Source organism: Protomyctophum bolini (genome assembly GCF_963924005.1).
Source record: "Protomyctophum bolini genome assembly, chromosome: 16".
NCBI lineage: Eukaryota > Metazoa > Chordata > Actinopteri > Myctophiformes > Myctophidae > Protomyctophum > Protomyctophum bolini.
The window spans coordinates 27,883,674-27,909,247 of NC_137877.1; the positions used below are offsets into that span (position 1 = coordinate 27,883,674).

Sequence of the window (25,574 nt, forward strand, 5' to 3'; positions counted from 1 at the left end):
TCTTTACTCTCTTTCCTTGACCCTTCATTTTTGGTTTCCTTGTTGATGTAGGTTTGACATTTTTACCTGGCATAGGCATAGCTGATGGTTTCTTGGGTTTCTTGGGGACCTTCTTCAGGTCTTTAGCTGTTACTTTCTTAGCAGCAGGCTTCTTAGCTGCCACATTCTTGGGCTTCTTTGCCATCACCTTTTTGGCTCTCTTAGCCAATGCATGTTTCTTTGCGTTAATTGCTTTCTGTGCAAAATGCTTCTTCACCACTTCCATCTCCTTGCTCACTTCAAAGGAGTCAGCAGCACCAGTGCCCTTAAGCTGAACCAGTGTGCCTTTAGCGATGGGTTCAGGCTGCTCAACAAGCTGCAGAGTTGGTTTAGGCAACAGAGTGTGCGTGGCATGTAGCTTTTTAAGCTCCTCCAAACACTCAAGTCCTCTCAAGATTTCCACCTTAGACTGTTGCCTTGTGGCATTTCTAGGTGCTTGTGTGACTGCAAATTCAACTGCTGTTTCATTCTGACAGTTTAACTCTTCCTTCATTTTTGCAATCTGAGCATTTGCATCATTGATAACCCTTGTTGTGACCTGGACACACTTGGCAAACTTGTGACACAGGTAACTGGTAGGGGTATCAAGTGCATCATAAATGTCCTTTAAATTTTCTAGATCCCTTTCAACAGCGATAACATTGTCTTGGAGGTTACCAATTGGAGCCTTGTTGATTACACCTTGTTTTGTTCTTTTTGCTCTGCTTTTCCAGTGGGCATAAATGCAATCAAAATCATACAATAACCTCTCTTTACACTCTTGGGTTTGCAAGCTCTCTTTGAACTCAATTTGTTCCATGTTGGACTGGTTCTGCTTGTGCAGGTTGCTTAAGCTTGTGAAGGTCCTTTAAATGTCCTTATTTCCTTTTGACAATTTACTTCTTAACCAACACACCTTTAAACATACACCTTAAACCCCATAAATCATTGTGAAGGTTTAGATGCCCTTATTTTCTTTTGACATCTATACTTTTAACCAACACTTAAACATGTACTTTAACCATATAGACCATTGTGAAGATTCTTTAGATGCCCTTATCTTCTTTTGACATCTTTACCTTTAACCAACACACATACAGTCTAAAGGCTTAAACCTTATAAACCATTTCAAATAGTCCCATGAGTGTCAAATAGCATTTGCATTTAATTTATACCACAAAGAAAGCACCTTAAAGAGCAAACTGAACGACCACGACATGACACGGTCCTTGGTGCACTTTGCATAACAATGGTGCGATCTTTCCTTTCTTCTTTCCAAATGTTTCTAGGTTGTTAGCACACTAGCACAGTCAGTTCCTTTGCTCTTGAGTCCTTTGCCTTGAACGTGTGTAGTGCACTAACCTTGGTCTTTGGTTAACAAACAAACAGCATGGTTTACGAAGTAGCATGTAGTTCAATGGATCCATCCCATCCGTGGTTCACCAAGCACGCAGCAGCTGGAGTGCAACGCCGAACGCGGCGCGAGTCGCAGCGGTCCGGCCGGCCCGCTGGTGCGCTGCTGGTTCGGTGGCTGTCGTCTGGTGGTTGACTTGACGACCCGGACTACCGTCGGTCGTCTGCGGCATGAGTTTTGACTGTCACGCCCTTTGATGAACTTGAAGAACGAATGAAGCAGTTGTTCTGTGTATGTACTGACGGCTTTATTGTAGCAAGCATCGCTTCCAAAGCCCACGTCAAAACTGACATAAAACACAAATAAATCATGGTCAGAATGAGCAACATGAAACAAAGCACATAATGTAATATAAAGAAATTACTCATGTACAAAACAAGTATTTACCTCACTGACTGCACGTAATTCAAAGAGCATGAAGTAGTGAGGGGAACCCATGAACAGATCATCATAACCAGGACTTTAACTTTGTACGCTTCATGTTCAATGTGACAAACTCCGTCTGCTCAGCATGGACGGAAGATGCAATAACTGTGTGATCCTGAGCTTATTCCAAAGTATATGGTCATGTTACCGGAAATGACACAATCAAACTTCCGGAACACACATTTTACCCAAATCATCAAATAAGTAAAATATCAAACAAAATAATGACAAAAAACATCATTATGGCAGTCATAGTAAGTTTAGAATGACGTAAAAAAAACAGGAAGCCGTTTTTGCGCTAGAAGTGTTGGGGTTCCGTGTTGATCATACTGTCTGTGTTAAATAACCAAACCGTTATCTTTGGTTTGGCTGACTGAGCTTAAGCCCCTGAAAGCAGGTTTTCAAAGGAAGGAAAGGTAATAATAGTAATAGGTAAGGCAAGTGAAGTCAGCCATCACAAAACACAAATTATGCAGCAGGCACAAAAAGAAAAAGAGGACGATGAAGATGAATCGTGTCCTGAAGAATTTGTGGGACTTTGTGACTTCACAGCCAGTGACAGTGACCAGGTATGAAATAATAATCCTATACTGTGCACAATGCTACTACCCAGCTAACATGTCCATATGGGCCCCACTTGGGTTTTGATATGGGCTATGGGCTATGGGTTTTACCTGGGCCGTGCACCCACTTTTTGCACAGCACCCACCTGTGTTAGCCCATATGGGCTTACGTGGGTTTCTAACTGGGTCTTAGGTCGTATCCAAATGGGCCATTTGATGTCAGAACCATGTGTGCGCCACCTGTGTTTGCCTATATGGGTTTGAACTGGGATCTGACTGGGCCTTAAGTGGGTACCAGCAGGGTGAATTATATTTTACCCATGTAGGCCACACTTGTGTCTGCCCATTAAGGGCTCCAAGTGGGCCGTGCACCCACTTTTCACAAAGCACCCACCTGTGTTAGCCCATATGGGCTTACGTGGGTTTCTAACTGGGTCTTAGGTGGTATCCAAATGGGCCATTTGATGTCAGAACCATGTGTGCGCCACCTGTGTTTGCCTATATGGGTTTGAACTGGGATCTGACTGGGCCTTAAGTGGGTACCAGCTGGGTGAATTATATTTGACCCATGTAGGCCACACTTGTGTCCGCCCATTAAGGGCTCCAAGTGGGCCGTGCACCCACTTTTCACAAAGCACCCACCTGTGTTAGCCCATATGGGCTTACGTGGGTTTCTAACTGGGTCTTAGGTGGTATCCAAATGGGCCATTTGATGTCAGAACCATGTGTGCGCCACCTGTGTTTGCCTATATGGGTTTGAACCGGGAACTGAATGGGCCTTAAGTGGGTTCCAGCTGGGCGAATTATATGCGACCCATGTAGGCCAGACTTGTGTCCGCCCATTAAGGGCTCCAAGTGGGCCGTGCACCCACTTTTCACAAAGCACCCACCTGTGTTAGCCCATATGGGCTTACGTGGGTTTCTAGCTGGGTCTTAGGTGGTGTCCAAATGGGCCATTTGATGTCAGAACCATGTGTGCGTCACCTGTGTTTGCCTATATGGGTTTGAACCGGGATCTGAATGTGGGTTCCAGCTGGGCGAATTAAATGCGACCCATGTAGGCCAGACTTGTATCTGCCCATTAAGGGCTCCAAGTGGGTTTTCACCCAGTATACACTCAGGGCCCAGCTGTGGGTTTTAGGTGGGGTCCAAATTGGCAATTGTATCTCAAACCCATGTAGGCCTCACCTGTGTTTACCTATATAGGCTTGAAGTGGGATCTGAATGGGCCTTTAGTGGAGTCCAACTGGGCACTTTGAGACCGATGTAGATCCCACTTCCAGCAGCACAAGTGGGTAACACCCGGGAACTTTGCCAAAATGGGTTTCAAGTTGGTCCTGAAGGGATTTAAATGGAAGAATTTAGCAGTATATTGACATGAACCCTGTTTAACAACTGCAAACACATTGACACAAGATGTAAAAAGTGCCTAAGGTTTAGCCAATTTAAATTTGACCAGAGTGAAAAAGCTATATCAGAGAATATATCTTTTGACAAAGTTTATTGAAAACATGGTCACATGGAATCTATTGGTTGCAATATAAAGACAAGCTTTGTTCTTTCAGACCAATTTTCTGTTAATGTTTTAACATAACTGTCATAAATGAAACATATGAAAAACAAATTATTCACAAATTGTGTAAATAACACTTGTGTGAAGTGATGGGCGATCATATCATACATCACATTCCGTGCTCAGCCAATCAAATCATCGTACACATTGTTCAGCCAATCAAATTGTCGCAATGGGGTACACACATTGCTACGCCAATCAAATAATAGTTATGTGGAACACACAAACCTGGGCATAGGACGGGCTAGCACCCCTCAAAATAAATAAATAAAACACTATTGCAAGCTTATTGGGCAATGTTGATCATTTTCAAGAACTTGAACCATCAAGTGAAGATAGGGTTAAATTAAAGGATATTTAACTCTCAAACATGTTTGGGGTCATTCTAGCATTGTGGTGTTTTTTGTCACTGTACCCATCCTTTAACAACTAGGAGTAAGGAGCAGCCATTATCTCTGGGAGCTGGCGCTCAGGCAGCAATTAGGGGTTACGAATTTTGCTCAGGGACACTTTGACACATCGCTGGCCTAGCATCGTGCCAGGGACAACCAGGGGCTCTGGGTCCCCAGGCACGTTCACTAACTTGTGAGCACCCAGTTAAGTTGCTTGATTCAGTATTTAAATATTTGATATTCATATTATCAGACACGCCTCCTTCCTATGTAAACCTATGGTAACGTTAAAATCCATTTTAATCATGTTAGATTAATTGAAAACAACACTTAACCTACTGCAAGACATAGATACATTGACAGACAATATGGAGGAAGCACTTATAGAAACCCCAACTGAAGTACTAGGGCAGGACTGGAAGAAAAACAAACCATGGGCCACTGATAACATCCTAGATCTACCGGGAGGCAGTAAAGTGGATCACATAATCCACGTGTGGAAGCATAGATGCAGGGAGAAGACAGGGCAACAATAAAGCAGCCTAGAAAACACAAAATAAACTGAGGAGGACACAACAACATACAGCCACAATAATAGAAGACAAGCATGACTCTACTAACCGAGAAAGATCTTGAAAAAGGAGATATTCAAAGTCAGAATACTGATTGAGAAGCACCTTTAGCACCAGCACAACCTGTACCACAACAGGTAATCCAAGCACTATACCCAAGCAGTGCAGTTCTTATAAACAACATCATGGCGGAAGCACTCATAGAATATCACACCACCATATCCATCAGAGGAAGACCCTACCATCTCCAATGACATCAAACTTATGGCATGGAGATGAAGAGAAAAGTAATAACCTGGTCACCAGCCACAGCCATACAGTACATATATCACCAAGGAACAGGCCACTTGCCTGAAGGAAGTAAAGGGCTTGGGTCCTTTGTGAGTGAAGATGGCAGCTCCACAAAAGATAAAAGCAATAATTGGGATAGCAACATCAGCTATGACTAGACTATACAGTATTTCGAAACATAACAAATAATAAATCAGCTTCTCAGTGAAGCTGAGATTACAAGTCACTTGTAATCTCCACCCTATTCCATTGGCTCTGAAAGCTGGACACTTACAGCGGACACCGAGCACAGGATACAGTCATTTTAAAGCAAGTGTGACAGAAGAATGCTACATATATCGTATAAGAAGACCAGTCAAATGATTATGTTAAGACAGTTTAGCTACCACCCATGCTGGAGAACAGGACCCTCTACTCTCATGGTCATGTCACAAGACATACCCTCCCTGTCAAAGACAATAGTACAGGGGACAGTGGAGGGAAAGTGGAGAAGAGGCAGACAGGCAGATTAAGTCCTGAGTGGACAACATCAAGGAGTGGACTGGCTGCAGCTTTAAAACCCTGATATGCACAACAGAAGATCGAAAAGCACTGGAGAGTGCCCAAGCATCCACCATGACACCTGTACAACCCCCTAGGCCATGGGATGAGTGAGTGAAAGCAATTTAAACTGTATGGGGCGTTCACAGAAGCCTGTGTAGGCGTTACATTGAGCCCAAACATGTTTGAAATGAAACTCCCCATAACTATTGTAAACAATAATTTTAGAATAGTGTATAAATTGGCAAACTACATGAGGAACTTAAATATTCGGAACACAAAAAGTAAGAGGAACCTGACACAATCACGACTTGACGATCATTTAAAATTGAACACAAAAAAGCCAACTGGAGAAAGAGACAGATTAAACTTGAACTCTCAACTTGAACTAAAATAAGAGGGTTCTTGTTAGAGAGGTAGTTGTTTGCGTGCGTGTGTTGGTGTGTGTGTTACCAAGACTGTGTCAGATGGTGTTTTTTCTATTGGGGCTGTGCCCCATTGTCCTATGTGTTCTCAAGTGCTCCCTCTCCCTCCTTCTGCTGAATGTCCTGTGTGACTGCCACTGTGTTCTTCTTTAGTGTCCCTAAAAATAAATAACAAGAAGCTGACTTAGTAATGCTAGCTTGATTCTTACATTATGAAACATCATGAGACATGTGTATATTTAAAAAATATATATATAATAGAGTGTGATTAGGGACTAATGGATTGGCCACCACAACCATCTTATTAAAGGCCTATTCATAGTCTGGATTTTCAGTGGTGAGGTGACCACCGGAGCTGTAATAACGCAGAGCGGTGGTGAGTAAAAACAGCAAGAAGGGCTCTTCACTGCGGCTCTGTGACGTCATGTTGTAGTTGCGGGGTCACCTCACCACCAATAAATCAGACTGAATAACGCTTAAGAATTTATCATGAAAGTTGTACTACAATCTAATCACACGGCCAAGTGCTACAATAAATTACATGATTAATTATACATCAATAATAGCTATGATCTGTAAAGATATTTTTGCTGCATATTGAAGATTATTTTCTGAACAGAAAATTAAAAACAAACCAAAAAACTGTAATTTTAAATGTCTTGAGCTATGGTGGCAAATTTGTTTTCTATGTGAAATACATGGTGGCAAATTTGTTTTCGGTGGCCTCTGTTCAGAATTGTGATCCCTTTTCAGCAGCTACAGCTGTAATACTGTGGCATGCTTCTACTTGTGTACATCAAACATCAAATGTTTTGCCAAACACCATTTCAAGTTAGAATGACAAGAGGAAAGTTCAAGATAAATTTACAGTGGAGCAACCATTATGTGCATGCAATCAAAGGGCCAGATTCTATCGACTATGCATGTGATTGTGATTCGAAACTACATTTTGAAGTGAATATATTTCAACGTACAACTGGTTCCAGTAGGGCGGCTCTGTGTCCCACATTCAGTTGCTCACATTCAGGGTTCCAGCAGCTGATCAGAGTTTCAGTTGGGCAGCAATTCCACTGTGACCCAGGGTTCCTACACATAATTTTACATTTCAAGATGTCAAATTCTCAGTATGTTTATGTTTTTTTTAAATGAAATAAATCTAATTCCATAGTTTACATACTTACATGAGAACCTTCAGGACACACACTGGGGCTGCTGGTCAGTGGCGGAAAGTTCTTATAACGGCAGGGGGTTCAAGCAGCCCCCCCCCCCCCCCCCCCCCCAGCGGTGGAAAAAAAACGAGTTTTGTTTTTTCGAACAAAGCCACCTTATTAGCATTTGAATGCGGCATGCGCGGCGGCCCAACACCTATCTTGTAAGTTGTAACCCCTCGTAAAGGTATGTGACAACATGACCACTGGGGAGGGGAAATTTCTGTGGACAGTCAGTGGGTGCATAATTTACTGCAGTGCATATAGATATATTTTGCCAAAATGCAGTGGGTTCAGTCGCGCCTTTGCCAAAATGCCAGGGGGTTCAATCGCGCCTCTGAACCCACGGAGTTTCCGCCACTGCTGCTGGTCATACTAAAGTGGCGGACACAGTTGTCTCTCTGGGACACAGTAGTCAGTCCAACGCTGTTCATTCCACAGGGAGGTGTAGGTCACATGTCTTTGCGATGGCCTACAGTACATTCAATAAAGAAAACGTACATTTTAGCAAACATAAAAAACTAACTTTAAGCAGTAGCATGGTGTGGGCCACAATGTCAAACAGCTCAGGAGAAATACAGCATCACATCACATGACATGTGGAGGAGTGAGCGAGCAGGAGTGTGCAGAATTGGAATGTGGCAGCCTGTCAGTCCAACCTACTTGATTCATGCGGACTCACATTTAATCCTCACTTCCTTGCTCAGATCGAGGTGGGACTTATGCGTCTAATAATAGAAGGGAAATTCCAGGTTGTGTGCCAATGTACTTGGCAAACACCCCAACACAGTGGTTTTTAAAGTGGGGTCTGGGGATCCCCAGGGGTCCTTGAGGGGATTCCAGGGGTCTCTACATAAATTATGGATAGTTGCGATCCGAATGGACCCTAATGTTGCTGCAACTCCGAGAACCAAATCCATTTTGTTTGACCACCATAACTGTACACTCTCAGATAATTATGGTGGTCCATATTCTAATGCAGGGGTTCTCAAAGTGGGGTGCGATGACCCCCACGGCCCTATATTGCCACAAAATATTATTAGAACCACTGCCCTAAAACAGCCATTGTTACCTCCTCGGTCGTTTCAACATCAGTCTGTACATCAGATGGAGTCTCTGCTTCTGACGCATGTGTCTTAAAAAGAAAGATCACAAAAACAGGGGAAAGAGACATTAAAGTTAAAGCAATATTATGCCGAACCTTTGAATAGCATAGGGCTATCATACGCCTATCATATAGCCTCTCATTGCCTACTTACTTACACACTTGTAAAAGCTTAAAAGCTACTGGTGGGAAACTTGTCAAAAGTAACAAGTTGGGTTTATGATGACAATATTAAAAAACTATGTGAAACGCTAACGGTGGCCTATTTACAGATCTGTCGCACTCCCTATTCCACCAGTTACATAGCAGCTGTATGCTGTGGCATTCTTTTACTAGTGTACATCAAATGTTTTGCAAAATTACATCATTAACTCATTCTAGGCGGGAACCCCTTTTTGTAACGCTACCCTTCTGGTCAGGAACCCCTTTTGTGTTTCTCTACACTATGTACAGTATTCAAAAAATCAAAAAAAAAATGATGCCCCTATATAAATATTTGAAGTTTTTCACAAAACTTGGGTCAGGATTTACAAGGATTTTTTTTAATCGGCCTCAGACCAAAATGGGTTAATCCATTAAGATCCGTCACTTTAGTGTTTAACCACATTAACAATTATTTTATACTTTAGCTAATGAGAGGAAAGCTGAGTGACAACGTTTCAGTCTAAAGCTGAAATAAACTGCGGCTCTATAAATGAATACAGTGTGCGGGACATCTTTCCTCTCATTATTTGCTTTTTTTGCCAGCTCTGTCCTTGTAGGTGTCCTTGTAGGTGTGCGCAAGGACTTTTCTCTACATACTTTAGCTAATGAAAAATAGCAGATATGCAAGCTTATAGATTTGCTATTTTTGGAAGAAAATGTAAGTCTTTGAATATATATTCACGATTTTAACTCAAATATTTGCTTCTGGTCGGTCGCTGAAACAAAATATTTTCAGCTTGGGGTCCAGAGGGACATGAAAACATTCAAGCACCACTGATAGGGTTTTCAAAAAACTGGCAGGACTTAAGACATTTTGTAGAATGTGGTCTCATGTAGAAATGTACATTTTAAAAACTAAATTTTACCTTATGCACCATGAAAAAGAAACAGGTTTTGGAACTTCTTGTTATGTCCAGACATGGACACAGAACATAGCTAGTAATTTGTGGACTGGATCACTGGACATCTTCATTTCCAATGTACTTAAACAAATAGACAAAGAGAAGAGAAGAATGAACCAAACACATAAAAACAAAAACATTGATTAATCGACGTTCGTTCGATAAATGCAAAATGATGTAGGCCTACAGCACTTTGGTCAGCTTCTATTGTTTTAAATGTGCTATATAAATAAAGTTTGATTTGATTTAGGCCTATATTGGAGCAGGTGCTGGCAAATAACTAATTACTGTAATGCCAGTCAGATCAATTAGCAGAGCGGCGCTGCTCTCACTCTGCACTGTCTGCAGCAGAATAACTGCAGATCTCTTCTTAAAGTTGACTTATTATGGTTTACTTTCAACCACAAACCATAATATGATTGACAAACCTTGGATTATAATTCTTCATCGACCAACAGCGCATGCAGCATAACTATGAGGTAACTTAACTATATGAAATCGCATTGCTTTTTCCCATGCCTGCGTATACGCACACTCACAGTCACATTGACTTTATGATCAATCAAATCAATTTTTTTGTTGAAGCGTTGATCTCCAAAACCGTGATCGAAGGTCAGCCCTACTCTGTACCACCCCTCTGAGTGTACAGACTTGTACACTCAGAGTTAAAGACCTGTCAGGGTCCATTTGGTTCCATGTGTTACACTCTCAGACAGTTACAGACCTTATAAGGGTCTATTTGGTTCCTGTACTATCAATCATTTAGCTGGGGACCCCCTGGAACTCCCGTAGGACCCCACTTTGAGAACCATATGGTTATCCCACCTGGCTCCCACATAGGAGCCAGGTGAGCCCACCTCTAAACCACATGGGACCCATGTTGGCGTGCTGGCTGGGCACTGGAAACAGACCTGTAAATATATAGATATAGATTAACTGATATGTAAATATCAGTTCATCTTATGTGCTGTGTTTCAGGGTTGAGCTGCTTAACGACCACACTGTTTTAAAAACGTTTTACTACCGGTATTATTATTATAATTTGGTGGTACTATCAATCATTTGTGTTTCGGGACCAACACACATGCATGTGGACACATCACATTACTACTGTTGTTAGCTAAGCTTACCCAAGCACTGTATAGCCACTTCCAAATGCCAGCAGCTAACTCATTTTAGTTATTGAATCAAAATGCACAGCAGATAACAGAAGTTAAATGTAGATGTACTCATCGCAAAAATAATGATAGTCAAATGAATAGGCATGCTAGCTCTTACCTACATGTCCTGTAACAGTAGCTGCCTGTACATTGCATGGACACGCACCGGCGTCTCCTGGTCTTCTGCTGCGAGACCTGACCTGAGCCCTGGTCGACGTCTTCTTTGTCTTTTTGCGGGCACGGCCCCTTTCCTCGTCCATAACGCTGGTATATACAGTATAGTGTATAGTAGCCTATATTATATATAGCCGCGCCGCGCCGGTTGATCAACAAAGCCGCGCTTCTTCCATGTCAGTGACAGCCGGGCAGTGAAAGAAAGAAAGAGCGGGCTAACTTCGAGATAGTTGCCTGTTGACTCAGGAGCCAATCACTGCAACCAACGTCACACAGTCAGTCATAGTATGACCACACAGCCAATCACATCCAAGCGGGACTTGCAATGCACTCTGGGTGTTTTACTGGGTTGCCAAACCACCTGCCATTTCAAAGTATTTTAGTACATAGGCTTAATGGGGGGGAGATTTTTTTATTTATTCAAACCTGGTAGCCTAACCATATGTGGTTTTAACTTAGAACTGGTCACTCATGTCTGGGTCCTATATAGGTTATGTATGGGCTAAATGGGCATGGGTTAGAACTGGTCACTCATGTCTGGGTCCTATATAGGTTATGTATGGGCTAAGTGGGCATGGGTTAGAACTGGTCACTCATGTCTGGGTCCTATATAGGTTATGTATGGGCTAAATGGGCATGGGTTAGAACTGGTCACTCATGTCTGGGTCCTATATAGGTTATGTATGGGCTAAGTGGGCATGGGTTAGAACTGGTCACTCATGTCTGGGTCCTATATAGGTTATGTATGGGCTAAATGGGCATGGGTTAGAACTGGTCACTCATGTCTGGGTCCTATATAGGTTATGTATGGGCTAATAATACATGGGTGACCAGTGCTAACCCATGCACACTTAGCCCATTTAAACCCATAAGGGACCCAGGTTTCGTAAATGTTTTGTTATTTGTCTAACCTCTTTAACGCTTATAAGTCAAAAACCGTTCGATATTACGGGCTCATCTTTTAGTATGTTATATAGCTTGTCGGGACGAACAATCTGATATGTGGTTCGCCACACACGGTCGTGTGCTTTAGGAGCTTAGGGTTACACTTTGAAGTGCGATAGCTCCTCCCACAAAGGTCGTAAATAAAAGTTAGTTGCATCCACGCGTAGCTATCGATAAGACGAACGCCCTGATATGTGTCTCCTTGCTGGTACTCAATTTAAAATTTAGCATTTCAACCATAAACACACTCTTTGGTTCACTATGTCTATAAGGCTTTCAGACAGGTAACCCTAGGGTTACCTAGGGTTAGGGTTACGGGCTACGGGGGTCGCACGACAATGGCGGACATATCGGAGCGTAGATCTCGGAAAACTGAACACGCCCATGTCAATTACTTGGCTGACGGACGTATCGTTCTCGAGCTATCGCGCGTTGAAAACTAACCCTAGGGTTAGCCAATTAAGAGAACCGTAAGTCCCTGTGCTGGGAAACAGATATCAGCGTCTTCAGCTCGTCGTGCTGAGTCCGAAAATGGTCTCGGTTTTTTTCCACAACATTTCGGGGGGCTGGGGACAGGAAGTTGGCGTTTACACCCACTTCCTGACGTCGTAGAGAGATAAGACCACCACCGTTGGAATCGGGGCAAAAAAGTAAGTGGGAATACATGCCCCTTCATTAGAAAAAATCACAGGAAATATGTTGTTTTTGGATGCAAAGGTGACATTTTTACAAACTTTGGCGCCCTTTTTCACCACTTTCCCCACAAGGGACCCAGGTGTGGATGCCCAGTTCTTACCCATGCACACTTAGCCCATACATAACCTATATAGGACCCAGACATGGGTGACCAGTTCTAACCCACGCACACTTAGCCCATATATATCCCACAAGACGCCCATATATGGATGACCAGTTCCAACCCACGCCCACTTAGACCATATATATCCCACAAGGGACCCATACATGGGTGACCAGTTCTAACCCATGCCCACTAAGCCCATAAATAACATATATAGGACCCAGAAATGGGTGACCAGTTCTAACCCTTGCCCACTAAGCCCATAAATAACCTATATAGGACCCAGACATGGGTGACCAGTTCTAACCCACGCACACTTAGCCCATATATATCCCACAAGGGACCCAGGTGTGGATGCCCAGTTCTTACCAATGCACACATAGCCCATACATAACCTATATAGGACCCAGACATGGGTGACCAGTTCTAACCCACGCACACTTAGCCCATATATATCCCACAAGGGATCCAGGTGTGGATGCCCAGTTCTTACCCATGCACACTTAGCCCATATATATCCCACAAGGGGCCCATACATGGGTGACCAGTTCTAACCCTTGCCCACTAAGCCCATAAATAACCTATATAGGACCCATACATGGGTGACCAGTGCTAACCCATGCCCACTTAGCCCATATACACCCATAAGGGACCCATGTGTTGGTGACCTGTTCTAACCCATGCCCACTTAGCCCATGAATAACCCACAAGGGACCCAGGTGTGGATGCCCAGTTCTTACCCATGCACACTTAGCCCATACATAACCTATGTAGGACCCAGACATGGGTGACCAGTTCTAACCCATGCCCACTAACCCCATAAATAACATATATAGGACCCAGAAATGGGTGACCAGTTCTAACCCATGCACACTTAGCCCATATATATCCCACAAGAGGCCCATATATGGATGACCAGTTCTAACCCATGCCTACTTAGCCCATATATATCCCACAAGGGACCCATACATGGGTGACCAGTTCTAACCCTTGCCCACTAAGCCCATAAATAACCTATATAGGACCCATACATGGGTGACCAGTGCTAACCCATGCCCACTTAGCCCATATACACCCATAAGGGACCCAGGTGTTGGTGACCTGTTCTAACCCATGCCCACTTAGCCCATGAATAACCCACAAGGGACCCAGGTGTGGATGCCCAGTTCTTACCCATGCACACTTAGCCCATACATAACCTATATAGGACCCAGACATGGGTGACCAGTTCTAACCCATGCCCACTTAGCCCATACATAACATATATAGGACCCAGACATGGGTGACCAGTTCTAACCCATGCCCACTTAGCCCATACATAACCTATATAGGACCCATACATGGGTGACCAGTGCTAACCCATGCCCACTTAGCCCATATAAACCCATAAGGGGCCCAGGTGTTGGTGACCAGTTCTAACCCATGCCCACTTAGCCCATGAATAACCCACAAGGGACCCAGGTGTGGATGCCCAGTTTTTACCCATGCACACTTAGCCCATGCATAACCTATATAGGACCCAGACATGGGTGACCAGTTCTAACCCATGCCCACTTAGCCCATACGTAACCCATATGGGACACAGACATGCGTGCCCAGTTCTAACCCATGCCCGCTTAGCCCATATATATCCCACAAGGGACCCATACATGTTGACCAGTTCTAACCCATGCCCACTTGGCCCATTTGTAACCCATATCGAACCCACAATATTTGCCCAGTTCAAGCCCATGCCCACTTAGCCCACATAGAACCTACCTGGAACCCAGTATAATTGCCCAGTTCTAGCCCATGCCCACTTGGTACCCATAAACACACATACACCCCATATGGTGCCCACATGGACATGTTAGCTGGGTACATTACTATTCGTGTTGGATCAGGATGTTGTGGTTGCGTAGGCTACCTTGCCGTACGTAATTGTATAGGCTATACTAAATGTCTCTGTTACTTTATCCAATAACTCTAGAATCTCTGAGACTGATAGTGCACTACTAGGCTACTGTGTACACATTTGTACACGAGGTAAGTATATGATATGGTATTTGGAAATGACTTAAAATAGAAAAGTTCGGAAAAGTAACTGATTCGAACTGCAGTGCAGAGTAATGACACCACAACGGCAGAAAGTTGCTAGGCTGCAGACTCAAATGTAGGAGGCTTTATATCCCTGTATATTGTCAAGTGCTGCCTGCAGTCAAACAGTACAGTAGACACTAGCAGCGGTGGTAATAACTTATTATTACATTATAACATCACAGCAGTGAATATGGGAAATGGAGGCGTGGCAGATTTAACTGTTCAAACACAACATAATGTATTACAATGCCCAAATGGTAGGTGTTGTTTTTCCCACATTATTAATTACCAATGCTAAAAATTATATTTATTAATATTTGTATTATTATTGCTATTAGCTTACTTTCAGCACTGGTGACAGGATCCTTGTGCACGCCAAGACATCCTCTGAGTGGTGGTGGGGGGAGCTGCATGGTGTCTTTGGCTATGTTCCAACCAGCTATCTGCTGCACCAAGGCCTGGAGGAGGAAGACAGCTCCTTAGAGGATCCATGGCAAGATGAAGAATACTTCAGCAGTTATGGCACATTGGTTGGAAATCTTTCATTTAACACATATGACACATTATTACAGTATTATCTAGCATTACTTATTACTATTTGATATTTATAGTATAATAATAACTATTTTATTTATATAGCGTCTTTCAAGAAACCCAAGGACGCTTTACAATACAGAAAAAATAAACAACACACTCATTGCCAAAAGCCTGAGTGAACAAATGTCTCTTCAGTGCAGACTTGAACGAGTCCAATGTATAGCATCTGGTAAATATCCAAGGGGAGAGAGTTCCAGAGGGCAGGGGCTGCCACATAGAAGGCTCTATCGCCGAGGGTCCGCTTTTTTGTGTGACGGATGGTGAGGAGCTCCATGTTCCAGGATCTCAGGTTCTACACAGGGGTGTAGTCCTTGAGGAGGTCAGACAGATACCGTGGGGCCATAGAGGGATTTGTACGTGAGGAGGAGCAGTTTGTAGAATGATGCGGAACTTAACCGGAAGCCAGTGGGTGTTTGAGGGTGGGGGTGATGTTCTGCCAGCATATAACCTAATATTAATACTTTACTACATATATGACTCAAGTGTGATTTACTAATATGTGGTGTCTGATACAGAGGCTTCATTTGGAGATGCTCGCAGACAAACCTCGTACTGAAGCATATCGCCAGACCATCCTCAACAACAGTTCTTCTCTGAGGGGCAAGGCATTGATGGACCTTGGCTGTGGGACTGGCATCATCAGTCTGTTCTGTGCTCAGCTGGCAAAACCATCTGTGGTAATTTATTAGTAATAACATAGCTTCAAGGGGGTATAGAGCGTCGCAGTCCCTCCCCCTTTCAGAACAACGAGTGGCCCAGGAAATGCATCTCCATTCATTTTCTCCATAGGCTTTTCCTAAAGTATTTATTTAAAGACGGTTACGCCACGGACAAAGCCAACTCGGATCGTGACAAATCATGACAACGAACACAATGTTTTGGGCCGATCAAATAATTTATAAGAAGAAAAACAACAAAAAAAGTGTACTTTATAATTGTTTGGCCCAAAACATTGTGTTTATTGTCATGATTTGTCACAACAAGAGTTGGCTTTGTCCGCAGCGCAAACGTCTTTAAATAAATACTTTCTGAAAAGTCTATGAGGAAAATGAACGCCGATTTATTTTCCGGGTCTCTCGAGGGGGCGGGACTGCGACGCTCTATAGAGGGTATATATGCGTGTGACATCAACATACCTGGAAGTGGCAAAACACTTTCTGGCCTTGCCAGCCCATTCATCCAAACAGAAAAGTCCTGTCTGATTGCATTAAACAAAGTTTTTGTTTCATAAAAATCCACCATAGAAACGTTATGAGCTACTTTCTGTCAAGAAATGCCCTGCATTTGATTATTTTTCCAGGTGTCAGAGTTTGGAAGTGCTTGTTTTCAATAACACTGAATAACACTTTTGCTGCCTCCTGCATTATGTGACATTTAGAAACAGGTGGTACGCAGGACGGTTGAGTGATTTCCAACGAGCACTTCCAAACTCCAACACTCCATGCTGCTCAATGTTTTGCCACTCAGTCTAGATGAGGGGGGCGTGTCCTGATGGGAAAATCATGCCTGTGCATACTCTCTATTCTCTCTCTCTCTCTCTCTCTCTCTCTCTCTCTCTTTCATTTAGACCAAAATACTTATTCATTTTGGCTAACGAAACTAGAAAAGTATAAATTAAGGTATGGATGGAACTTCAAACCATAGAATGCGCATTCACTGTATCACAATATATACGATATCTCTGAAAAGGCATATCATGGAGTCATTTTATCACTATACGATATTTATCACCATATCGCCCACCCCTAAAACTCCAATATGGGCACTGTGAGTTATGGAGAACTATATGAAGCCATAATGGTTAATATGTTCATGAAACATCACAGTGCTTATAGCGCCATCTAGTGGACAAGGAGCGTCACAACAACAACCATTGAATTGAGTGTAGCCCACTGCAGAGCAACCCTGCATGGCATGCCCTCTTCTGTGGTGTTGTAGGTGTATGCTGTGAAGGCCAGCTCTATGGTGGACTACACCAGGCAGCTAGTGAAGAAGAATGGCTATGAGGCGGTGGTGACCGTGATTCAGGGCCGAGCTGAGGAAATAGACCTACCTAAGCAGGTGGACGTCCTGGTGTCTGAATGGATGGGAAACTGCCTGCTGGTACTATTACTATTACTACTAATGACAATTATAATTAAAAATAATAATACCATACATTTTATGTAGCACATTTACAGGTACTCAAATGTTGTATGGAAATATTAGGTACAAGAGGACTGACCCTGACTATTGGGTGGCCATAGCTGAATGGCTAGAGAGACCCTAGTAATCCGGAGGAGGTCCCAGGTACGATTCCAGGCCTCAGCCAATTTGTCAAAGTGTTCCTGAGCAAGAGTTTTAGCCCTAACTAATTGCCCAATCGCACTCCTCTGTGTAGCTGAGCAGAAGTTCCCCTGCAGGATTAATTATTCTCAGATAGTAATTTATTGATAGGATCCCATGAGGGATAAGATCCCTCATAAAAACTACTCCCATGAGGGAGTACAAATTAAATAGAAAATGTAGAGAGTAAAATTACTGTGCAGAAGAACAAGTAAAGAAATCTCAATGTAATGTGATTTGACTTATCATGAAATTTCACTAACGTGGGGTATAGAAATGTATAATTTATGCTTAATTTAGCCACAAATGTAAAGACTAATTTATACATTGCTGCACAAAGGTCATGCCTCTTCCCGTGTCCTCTCCCTCTGGCCTAGTTTGAATTCATGGTGGAGTCAGTCCTGGTGGCCAGGGACCGCTGGCTAAGGGAAGGCGGGGTTATGTGGCCTTCTTCTGCTGCGCTCACATTGGTCCCCTGCCAGGCACAGAGCTACTACACAGAGAAGATGGCCTTTTGGGAGAGGCCCTATGGCCTGGATTTCACTGCTTTAAAGTAAGGCCCATGGCCGCCCATCATCATCATTCAATCATGCACGCAGTGCACTCACTCCACTTTAGTATGATATTTGTTATGTTGTGCCTTTGTAGGTAAGGTAAGGTAATTCTATTTATAAAGCGCCTTTCAAAACAGTTGTTACAAGGTGCTGTACAATAGAATAATAGGAATAAAACAAGAACATCACAATCAATGATAAACCAACAATGAAATAAACAGAGCAGCAAAGACAGTACCTAGAAATATATAAAAACTACATAGAAATCAACAAAAGGTTGAAACAATCACTGAAGCAAACCAAAATGTTTGCGGTACAAATTCGTTTTTAGTAGCTTCTTAAAGATCTCAACAGACATTTCTCAAGTATAGTGGTAAGTCATTCCACAGCGTAGGTGCAACAAATGCGTAAGCTCGATCTGCTTTGGTTCGCAGCTTAGTGGCGGAGATAATGAGAAGACCTTTGTCTGAAGACCTACGGTGTCTCATATTTACCTTGGGGTGCACCAGTTCACTTAAATAAATTGGGCCTAGCCCGTGGAGAGATTTATAAGTAATTAATAAAACGTTTGTACATTATTGAAATCCAGAAAGTCATTTTGTTTGTGGAATTCTAAAATATTTTATGCTGAAATGAATGAAGACCGGTGGTTATTAGTTTTTACGTATCGTTTTTTAACTGGTGTCTGATAGTAGTAGTACTCAGCAGGATATTATGCATGTGTAACGGTGAAATATTAGCCAAATGCACTGCAGTGCTGAATGTAAATTTGGAGTCCAATTTATGTTGAACCATCTGTAATAGCAACTTGTTGGATATAAGCACTGAATATGAGTAGACTGTACAGCCATCAGACTTACATAAAGAAAGGACCTACATGTATGTTAACTTATGACCTGTTTTTTATGAGAGTATATTCTGATTTCTGAAGGATCATGTTCCTACCTTTGCAGGCCTCTGGCCCAGCAAGAGTTCTTCACCAAGCCAAAGTTCAGCCACGTCACCCAGCCAGATGACTGCTTGGCCACTCCCTGCAATGTCATCTCATTGGACATGCACACTCTGCAAGTCAAAGATTTAGAGGTATCGAGAATGAATAAAACCGCAACAATATCCTCTTTCACTATTTATACCTGACCCCACCACCAGCGACATACATCCACACACAGTTGTTTCAATATTGTTCCCCTATGCTAGGAAATGAAAGGCCAGTTTGAGTTTCCAGTGAAGAAGTTGGGTACTTTCCATGGGTTTACTGCCTGGTTTGCTGTTCATTTTCAAAGCCTGGAGACAGGGGCTGCAACAGTGGAGCTCAACACAGGACCTAACTCAGAGTAACAAAATGCAAAGTATTTCCTTGTGTGTTTGTATCACCAAATACAATTGGTTTCAACAAATATACATATTACACTACATACTGTAAATTACATTTTTATATCGCAAGAGACTCAGAGAAGGGGACGATAGATTTCTGACACAAATCACAATTTTGATTGATTTCTGACTTGACCCATAAAAACAAAATAGGCTTGCATGTCTATGACTTGGATTTGAGGTGGATGCCTTAAGGGCCTTTCAACGACAATGACAGGTCTCCTCTGCTCAAGAAGGGCGCAACCGCGACTGCTCCCCAGTGCTCCGCGCAAAAACGCAGGGCTCATTGAAAATGAACTATAGGCACGTTATATCACTTCACGTTTGAAAGGCCTGAGACTTATTAAAGGGTTATGTCACTTTAAAACACTGTGGTCATTTTAACTTTTACTCTGGCTTTGGTATGAAACCCCCATCAGAGAGGTAAGGTTTTCTTGGGGAAGAATGCTAGCACAAAAATGTAAACTTAAAACTGTTGAGACTTGACTGATTTGAAAAGTGAATGTTAAGACTTGAGACTGAGAGACTTGTGATTTGCATAGCAATGACTTTGCTACTAGTTTGTCTGATAACATGAGTGTTTCAGGGGGGGAAACTGGTGTTTCAGGAGCATACTCCCGAAAACATTTCTTTACTTTGGGATTTAAAAAATAGATGTTTTCTGAATACCGTGTCGCATTGCAATGCATTGTGAGCTTGTAAATCTGCTATAGCCTACCTGATAAAACTATACTTTCAACTTTATACTAGACCTAAAATTATTTCTTTTTTTTTTTACCTCTATTAAAGGTTAGTAGCATTTTCAGCCAGAAGTCATTATCGATGAATAAATGCAAATCAGTATTCTTAAAATACTCTGTCTCACCAGGCCAACTCACTGGAAGCAGACCCTCTTCATGCTAGACAGCCCAGTCACTGTGCATATTGGAGACTCAATCAGCGGAGCTATTGTTCTACGTAGGAATCCAGTCTGGAGGCGCCATATGACTGTTACAATACAGTGGAGCATCAACACTACAAGTGAAGGAAAAGACAACTGCCAGGCAAGTGTCCTATCCTCACTGCTCACTTAATATTATTCATTGCAGTGTGGTATGTCCTTATGTGGTATGGTTTGAAGACCACAGCAATGTGCACACCATTTTTTTCCTAAACCACTTTTAAGCCCTATTTTATGCTTCATATGCTTCATTTGAAAATGTCTGGCTATATTAAAAATATATATAATAAATCCTATTAATTTCACTGGTTGTTTTAAAGTAACTTTAACTCTTTTATGTTGTCCTTGGATCACTTGTGTCTGTCCACAGATTCAAACAAAAAGTTTCCCCATGTGGAGATGACATCCTACTGCTGTCACATCCAGTCTCTGTGTGGACTTCAGAGTCAGAGGGGCATGTGATCAACATTGTGTGCAGTCAGAATAACGGTGCAAACATATATCAGTATTCATTTTATGGAATGCATAGAATATAGACCTATAAGATATAACACATGAAGTATAGGCTACCACATTAGAGAAAGCATGGGAAACGAAACGGAACAGATAGGCTCCTTTTGTTCTAAACGAATACTGGACTAAACAATGAATCAGCTTATTATAAGTTTTGTTTAATTGGTTTGCTTACCAGGAAATGTGTTAAGTTTCGTTTCTTGATGTTGGGTGGTGAAACCGTGAAACGATACTGAGTTGGCAATGATCTGCCCAGAAGGAAAAAAAACTAAACAGTAGGTCTATAAAAGCAACAGATTTCAACGTCACCTCACATGTGATCAACATTGTGTGCAGTCAGTTGACAGTTTGAGAACATAATTCATACTCCTACTATGGGACATAGCATACTGGTAACCAGCTAATTGCATAGAGTACACACATACAGTAGAGTGAGCTATTCCCCAGCACACACCTATAGAAATCCACGGCCATCTGCACACAGGTCATATTGATCAACATCAACATCTGATGGCAACATCTTCCAGGCTTTTAACTTTTACATCAGAAGCATAACTGATTTTATCATTTCTCAGAAGAGATACAAATGTATTAAAACTTAACTTGTTTCATGTTTTATTTTGTCATGTCATATTACAACAGGAGTCATTTGTAATATTGAGATTTTGTACAATGCTGTATATCAGTATTTATAAAAACAAATAATGTAACTGATTGTAAACACATTTATGTTGACTGGTACACCTTACAAGACTGGGCTACACCACAAATAAATAATTTCTTTGTACACTACTATGAATTACTGAAGTATAATGGTTTCGACTGGTTTTGTGTAATTGTTCTGTTACTTAAGAGTTTCATTTTCAAGTTATCTTGATAGAAATCAGAAATGATTTTGAGTGGTAACATATTACCGTATAATAAGCTAATAGTTTTGCTCTGTATTAAATATTACTGTTTACTGTTTTCAAATCGACGTGGTGATATGTTGTGCGTTACAAATCACATCTGCAGCAGAGGACACATTTACTTGGTATAAGACCTGTTTGTTTTTTAATAAAGGAGGGCATTCAAGTGGTCATGTTTCCAGTTTCCCCCTAGCTCTTGTTCTGGATCGTGTGCTGACCTCCGAGGAGACAAGGACAGTAGACATGAGCTGAGGAGAGGAAGACCGGGAGAGTGGGACAAACGAGGGAGGTTTGACAACTTTTTCCTCAACCTTCTCAACAGTTTTAGCCCTTCTCTGCTTCAAGTGATTATCACAATGTTTCACAAAGGTATCCATCTTCGCAAAGGTCTTGTTGCACACTTTGCAGTGATAAGGGCGCTGCCCTCTGTTAAGACGCATATATAGGCGTACATATGATGACCGCACAAAGGTACGACAGCAGACACCACACTTAAGGTCCTCCATGTTGTTGGCTTGTGTTTCTTGCGGTGGTGAATCTGGTGCTGGCACCTGCACTGAGTGGATCTGCTTGGATGATTTGCCTTGTGAGAGATGCTGGGCCTTGTGAGAGAGCAGACTTGATAAGCAGCGGAAGCTCTCGCAACACTGCTCACACTTATACGGCCGTTCCCCAGTGTGTAGGCGAACGTGTGAAACGAGTCCAGCCTTCTGAGCGAATGCCTTGCCACAGAAGCTGCATTTGAAAGGCTTCTCTCCCGTGTGGAGCCGGCGGTGGGTCTTTAGGTGTGAGGCGCGGCCAAAGCTCTTTCCACACTCCGGGCATTTAAATGGCCTGTCCCCACTGTGGATCATCCTGTGTGCCCTCATGTGGGAGGCCTGAAGAAAGAGCTTGCCACAGATCCCACACCTGTAATTCCTCTCCTTGTGAGAGGGTAGGTGGAGGGCCAGGTGGGCAGAGGATATGAATGTTTTGCTGCAGAGTGTGCAGCTGTGAGGGTCCGGGCGGAAGCCCCTATGAAGCCGCCGGCCCCTTGCACAGGACGGGCATTTAGAAGGCGGCGGCCCCTCTGCTTTGTGCAAACGCCTCCGTCTAGGGGTTGCTGATGAAGGGGATTTGGAAATTGTCGTTTTGGCCTCTGGTGGGTTGAAATTACATCCGCAGTCTGAGCACTTGTGCTGCTCAGTTTCACTTTTATCACAGATTTTTTCCAACATGATGCTTTCTACAACCATGATGATAGAGGAGAGGATCCCTTTCCTTCACACACCATATTCGTCGGTATCTGCAAATTATAGCAAATAAACATACAAAAATGTTAAATGAATGCGTTTCACAGATGTGAATAAAGTAGGCTACACTGGGCACTGTCACACCACAGGCTAGCGCCAAATAAATAGCCGCACACTCTGCCAATAAATAGCCAGGACATTTATTCTCAAACTCACTAAATAAAACTACCAACAGCGATACAATAAGCGTGGTAATACCGATCACAACATGTAAATTTGATCAAAAGAAAAACGCATCGCAGAATCAACAACAGTAGCTTAATAGGCCTCGCCTCCCCTTCAGCGGAGAAAACGAGTAGGCTATATTCTTTGTCGAAGCGACTAAATGCGCGACAGCGCGAGGGATGAGCGTACATACCAGATTGTATTCGCTGCTCAAAAGTAAAAGCTCATAATCGAAACATTGACTATATGATGATTAGAAAAATCACTGGTAGCCTACAACATGGTATGTTCTATTCGCTATATCCTTATCCATCTCTTTCTTTCTTCCCTGCAAACCCCAGCTCAGTTGCTGCCTGCTGCCTCGTTGTATTCGTGCAGCGGTCTTTTTTAGAAGGGACCGTCACAGCATCATCTAGTGATTGGCGGAATAACGGTGCAAACATATATCAGTATTCATTTTATGGAATGCATAGAATATAGACCTATAACTCAAGTATAGGCTACCACATTAGAGAAAGCATGGGAAACGAAACGGAATTAGATAGGCTCCTTTTGACCATAGACTGTAAAAAAAAAAAAAAAAAAAAAAAGGACTAAACACAATGAATCAGCTTATTATAAGTTTCGTTTAATTGGTTTGCTTACCAGGAAATGTGTTAAGTTTCGTTTCTTGATGTTGGGTGGTGAAACCGTGAAACGATACTGAGTTGGCAATGATCTGCCCAGAAGGAAAAAAACAAAAAAATAACAGAGGTCTATAAAAGCAACAGATTTCGACGTCACCTCATTTGTGAGTTGTAGGCTACTTGTGACTGACAGAACGATCTGACTGCAATCTCACTTCTCATAAGATATAAACCATGAAAGAGGTTAGTAGACTAATTATTTGATTGGATAGTTATTTATGAATGATTAGCTACGTGTACGTGATTTAAAAAAAAAAACCAATACAAATATTAAAACATGAATTAGCTTTGTCTTCAAGTTTAACATAATAGTGTGGTACGAGGTGTATTTCCGTAGGATTTTTTTGCTAAAAGTGATTTTTTTGCTTTTTTGGCTTTCATAGGGACCAAACTGTCAGAAAATGATGGGGTTCAAATTTTCCCGACCCCCACCCCTTATTTGGGGGGGGTCATATATTTTGGGACCTCCCATAATATTACGCCAGACAATTAATGTCCGATTTTCATAATATTAGGGTTGTTTTATAGGTTTTTAAATATTCTGAGTTGATTTATTATTATTACACTTTGAAAGTAGCCAGAATAATCTTTTCTGACTTTAGGTTGGGGTCTTTCTTCACCGGGACCCCCCGGACTCATCTCAGTACTCATTACATTCCTCGCTCTGCTCCTGTTCCAGAACAATGTCAAATTAGATAATACTTAAAGCATTAAAAGCTTTTGTAGCTGGGCACTGATTACAAAAATGAGTAGTAGTTAATACAGGGGGTCTTCCACAGGGGGCCGGGACTAGTTTTTCCCCTATTCTTGCACCCATATATACAGATTTGCAAGTATTTCGAATAGTATTAGAATATCTTGCGTTTATGTAAAGTACTTTGATAGTTTATTAGTATTCTACCATTATTGTTGACAGATGTTACTGCAGGTAATAAAGGTATTGCAACTTCTCACTTTGGGCACGCAGAATGTGTCCATTTATTTCACACACTGCACTCACACACACCTATCCTCTTAAAGAGCCCATGGTCAATTATGCATATATACATTATTTGCAGGATCTATTCATCTTCGTCATCATCATCTTGAATGTCCTCCCTAATAGTGTTGGGACCGTACCCAAGTTTCCTCAGCCCAACAGTGAACAGTGAAACATTCCTTAAACAGTACTTAATTATCTGTTTTGAATCTCAGGTATGTTTCCATTGCAGTACACACCTTAATGAACTGACACCAACTATTTAAGCTACGTTGACAAACACAAAACTAGTTTAGCTTGTAGAACATCCTGTCTCCTCATGTCCCCAAGTAACACTGTCCTCTGAAAGGCCATCTGCAATAACCTAATATTAAGTATACTGCGCACCCATTCACCTTTGCAGCTAAGTGTCCCTTTCTCGGACTGCAACTGTAGCCTACTTACTGTATAA

The 25,574-nt window shown here is 42.3% G+C and overlaps 3 protein-coding genes across 6 annotated transcripts in view; 2 read left to right on the forward strand and 1 right to left on the reverse strand.

Moving 5' to 3' along the window:
* Positions 1 to 2,261: 2,261 nt before the first annotated feature.
* On the forward strand, positions 2,262 to 20,677 carry prmt2 (protein arginine methyltransferase 2). 2 transcript variants are annotated; one of them, XM_080786495.1, is made up of 7 exons: positions 2,262 to 2,427; positions 15,129 to 15,320; positions 15,903 to 16,064; positions 17,326 to 17,490; positions 18,090 to 18,265; positions 19,220 to 19,349; positions 20,509 to 20,677. In XM_080786495.1, the coding sequence occupies exons 1-7, from the start codon at positions 2,329 to 2,331 to the stop codon at positions 20,599 to 20,601; spliced, it is 1,017 nt and encodes a 338-aa protein (XP_080642621.1). In that variant the 5' UTR covers positions 2,262 to 2,328; the 3' UTR covers positions 20,602 to 20,677. The 2 variants fall into 2 exon arrangements, with proteins under 2 accessions (XP_080642621.1, XP_080642620.1); XM_080786494.1 differs by lacking the exon at positions 20,509 to 20,677 and adding an exon at positions 19,464 to 19,828.
* A 276-nt stretch (positions 20,678 to 20,953) lies between these two features.
* Positions 20,954 to 24,232, reverse strand: LOC308331194 (uncharacterized protein). 3 transcript variants are annotated; one of them, XM_080786442.1, is made up of 2 exons: positions 24,104 to 24,232; positions 20,954 to 23,286 (listed from the first exon to the last, which is right to left on the reverse strand). In XM_080786442.1, the coding sequence occupies exon 2, from the start codon at positions 23,234 to 23,236 to the stop codon at positions 22,172 to 22,174; it is 1,065 nt and encodes a 354-aa protein (XP_080642568.1). In that variant the 5' UTR covers positions 23,237 to 23,286; positions 24,104 to 24,232; the 3' UTR covers positions 20,954 to 22,171. The 3 variants fall into 3 exon arrangements, with proteins under 3 accessions (XP_080642568.1, XP_080642567.1, XP_080642566.1); XM_080786441.1 differs by lacking the exon at positions 24,104 to 24,232 and adding an exon at positions 23,736 to 23,997; XM_080786440.1 differs by lacking the exon at positions 24,104 to 24,232 and adding an exon at positions 23,652 to 23,997.
* sacs2 (sacsin molecular chaperone 2) overlaps positions 24,200 to 25,574 on the forward strand; it is a 30,619-nt gene continuing 29,244 nt past the window's right edge. The window contains exon 1 of the mRNA XM_080786439.1: positions 24,200 to 24,327. The gene's annotated coding sequence lies outside the window, so the exon portion shown is untranslated. The remainder of the gene's footprint in view (positions 24,328 to 25,574) is intronic.

What these genes read in the sequence shown, in the direction of transcription:
- prmt2 (XM_080786494.1), top strand. Translation starts at nt 2,329, where the DNA reads ATGCAGCAGGCACAAAAAGAAAAAGAGGACGATGAAGATGAATCGTGT. An exon ending in CAGCCAGTGACAGTGACCAG is followed by an intron (nt 2,428 to 15,128) that starts GTATGAAATAAT and finishes TATTGCTATTAG; the next exon opens with CTTACTTTCAGCACTGGTGA. An exon ending in AGCTGGCAAAACCATCTGTG is followed by an intron (nt 16,065 to 17,325) that starts GTAATTTATTAG and finishes GTGGTGTTGTAG; the next exon opens with GTGTATGCTGTGAAGGCCAG.
- LOC308331194 (XM_080786442.1), bottom strand. Translation starts at nt 23,236, where the DNA reads ATGGTTGTAGAAAGCATCATGTTGGAAAAAATCTGTGATAAAAGTGAA.